This window comes from Otolemur garnettii, unplaced genomic scaffold, assembly GCF_000181295.1.
Source record: "Otolemur garnettii isolate 467f Iridium unplaced genomic scaffold, OtoGar3 scaffold00018, whole genome shotgun sequence".
NCBI lineage: Eukaryota > Metazoa > Chordata > Mammalia > Primates > Galagidae > Otolemur > Otolemur garnettii.
Genome location: NW_003852413.1, coordinates 6,212,120 through 6,214,665, shown reverse-complemented (window position 1 = coordinate 6,214,665; position 2,546 = coordinate 6,212,120). Strand labels below are relative to the sequence as shown.

General features: G+C 56.1%; 1 protein-coding gene across 1 annotated transcript in view; it reads left to right on the top strand.

Moving 5' to 3' along the window:
• Window positions 1-1,692: 1,692 nt before the first annotated feature.
• Window positions 1,693-2,546, top strand: part of ITGB4 (integrin subunit beta 4) — a 35,215-nt gene continuing 34,361 nt past the window's right edge. Inside the window, 1 exon segment of the mRNA XM_012802843.2 lies at window positions 1,693-1,771. Coding sequence (XP_012658297.1) covers window positions 1,693-1,771 — 79 coding nt within the window.

Sequence of the window (2,546 nt, the reverse complement as noted above, 5' to 3'; positions counted from 1 at the left end):
TGACTGCTTATCCAACCCCCTAACTGCCATTTGGTAGCCTCTGAGTATGCTGTGGAGGTTAAATGCGGGTCTGCACTGCCAGTCTGGCCCAGGCTTTCTCAACGCCGACTGTGGTGGGGAAGCCCTGTGGCCTTCTGTGCCCCATGTCATCTGGGAAATGGGTATAATGCAGGCATTGCCCCATTGGCGTCCTGTGTGGATCACATAGCAATTAAGTCCACAAATTGCTGGGCCCCTGTTGCTATCATAGCCATGGGGATGTTAGCGGAGCATGCCAGGCTGTGAGCACAGGGAGGAGGAGGAAGCACTGGGCTCAGCCTTGCAGTGCCCACACCTGCCTCTGTAATGGTGCCCTGGGGAGGCCTGAGTCTGCAGCCTGTATTGTGTAGCCTGTGGGTGTGGTGCCCACACCTCTAAGCTGCAGGAAAGTCATTTCCCCCTAGGATCCTGCCCCCCACGCCTTCCCGGCTGGCACAGGGCTGCCTCCAGGCCCTTTTTTGGCTGCTGCCAATGGTTGGGTGGCTCCCTCTCCCCGCCTGCCTGGGGATGGGGTAGTGCTGCTATGGTCAACTCTAACCATGTTTCTTGGAGGGAGGGAGGCCTCCACCTAGGAAGGGCCTCTGCAGCCCCACAGTGACCTTAGCACCAGACTCTGGGTCTGCCCCTGACCTAAAAGCTAGGCTGAGGGCCAGTGGGCATGGCCAGGCCTTGGGCCGCTAGGAGATGTGGCCCTGGAGAAAGAGGCATGGTTCCTGCCTTCACTCTCAGCTCTGCAGGCCTAGATGGCTCTGCCACCAGCCTCTTTTCTTCCCAAAGCTTTAGGCTGCCCATCTCTTAAAAGGCCTCAGGGATGCCCAGACCTGCTCTGGACATTGCTGAGGAGTTTCATGGTAAAGGTTTAATAGTGAACTGGGCGACACCTGGGGTAGCACCATAGTGTATGCGTGAGTGGCCAGGAGGTGCTTGTTGTCTCAGTCTGGGCTACCTTGGGAAAGAGTGAAGTGTTCAGTTCCGGGGCAGGCAGGGGTGGAGGATAGGATAGGGGACCCTGACCTGACCCTGATGGGCCAGACAGCCATTGCAGAACTCATCCCAGGACAGGCTGCTACAGGCACCCAGCCACTGCACCCCCCACCCCCCAGTCCCCAGATATTGGGAGGGGACCGTCTCCTCCTGACTGTGCCACTCTCACCAAAGGGCAAGTGGGCCAGGACAGAGATGGAGTTAGGGTCCCTCTAGGGTGGCCCCCCTATTGGGGAATCCTGTCCCTGCCAAGCCTAACCTTGGCTCACTGGGGCCTAAAAGGCAAAGACAGAGTAAGCCTTGCCCTGCCCTGCCCCTGAGAAGAGGCCTAGCACTGGGACGAGCTTGGAAGTCAAAGCGCTTGAAAGCAAGAAGAGGCCTCCCTGTGCAGGGCACAAGCCTGCTGTCCATATAGCCAGCCACTACAGGGATGGCAAAGAAGGGGGAAGTGGAAAGGATAGGGGGCAGGGGCCTGGGCCCTGCCTCTCACAGCCTAGTGCCCTTGGTAAATTCACTGGAGCTCTCAGAGCCTCAGTTTCCACACCTGTGTGGTGGGAAGGGCCTTGCCAATCTTGTGGAGCTCTGATCAGGATCTACTGAGCTGATGGCTCCAACCAGGGCTATAGAGGCGTCATGTGTCAATTGTTGCTATTCTGCAGGAGGAAGAGGATGGCAGGGCCACATCCCCGCCTGTGGACCAGGCTGCTGCTGGCAGCCCTGCTGAGCACCAGCCTCCCTGGGGCCATGGGTGAGTCTGCACTGCCTCAGCACTTCACTTGGCGGAAACACTCCTTTGAAATATTTGTGCCTCCACAGGGCCTCTCACAGAGGTCTCACTCAGACTCAGTGAGCCATTCAGCCCCTGACCACTGCACACCTCCAGTGCTGGAGAACTCAAGGCTCCACACTCCTGGCTGTGTTGTCTGAGGGTGAGGTAGGTGGCTGTGTCTGGAGGGTAGTTAGGGACATGCACTCAGGGAATTGAGCATCCCAGAGGATGTTCAGAGGCCTCAAAAGTGGAGTCTAAAGTTTTACAGCAATTTCAGGGGAAGAGACCACTGACATGTCACCTGCTCTCTGAATATCACCAGTTAGCAAGTGGTTGGAGCCAGCTCCTACCAGTTAAATTTTGCCTCCGTTGAAGTCATGCTGGTAGCTTGAAATAGATCGTGGCAGGAAAATTTACACTACAGAAATTGGCAGTCGCAGGCTGGGCACAGTGGCTCACACCTGTAATCCTAGCACTCTGAGAGGCCAAGGTCGGAGGATCACCCGAGCTCAATAGTTGGAGACCAGCCTGAGCAAGAGTAAGACCCCATCTCTAAAAATAGCCAGGATTGTAGTGGGTACCTGTAGTCCCAGCTACTTGGGAGGCAAGAGAATCACTTGAGCCCAAGAGTCTCAAGTTGCTGTGAGCTATATGATGCCATGGCACTCTACCAAGGGCAACAAAGTGAGACTGTCTCAAAAAAAAAAAAAGAAAGAAATTGGCGGATGTTACAAGTCAAGGCTCCCCCTCCCTC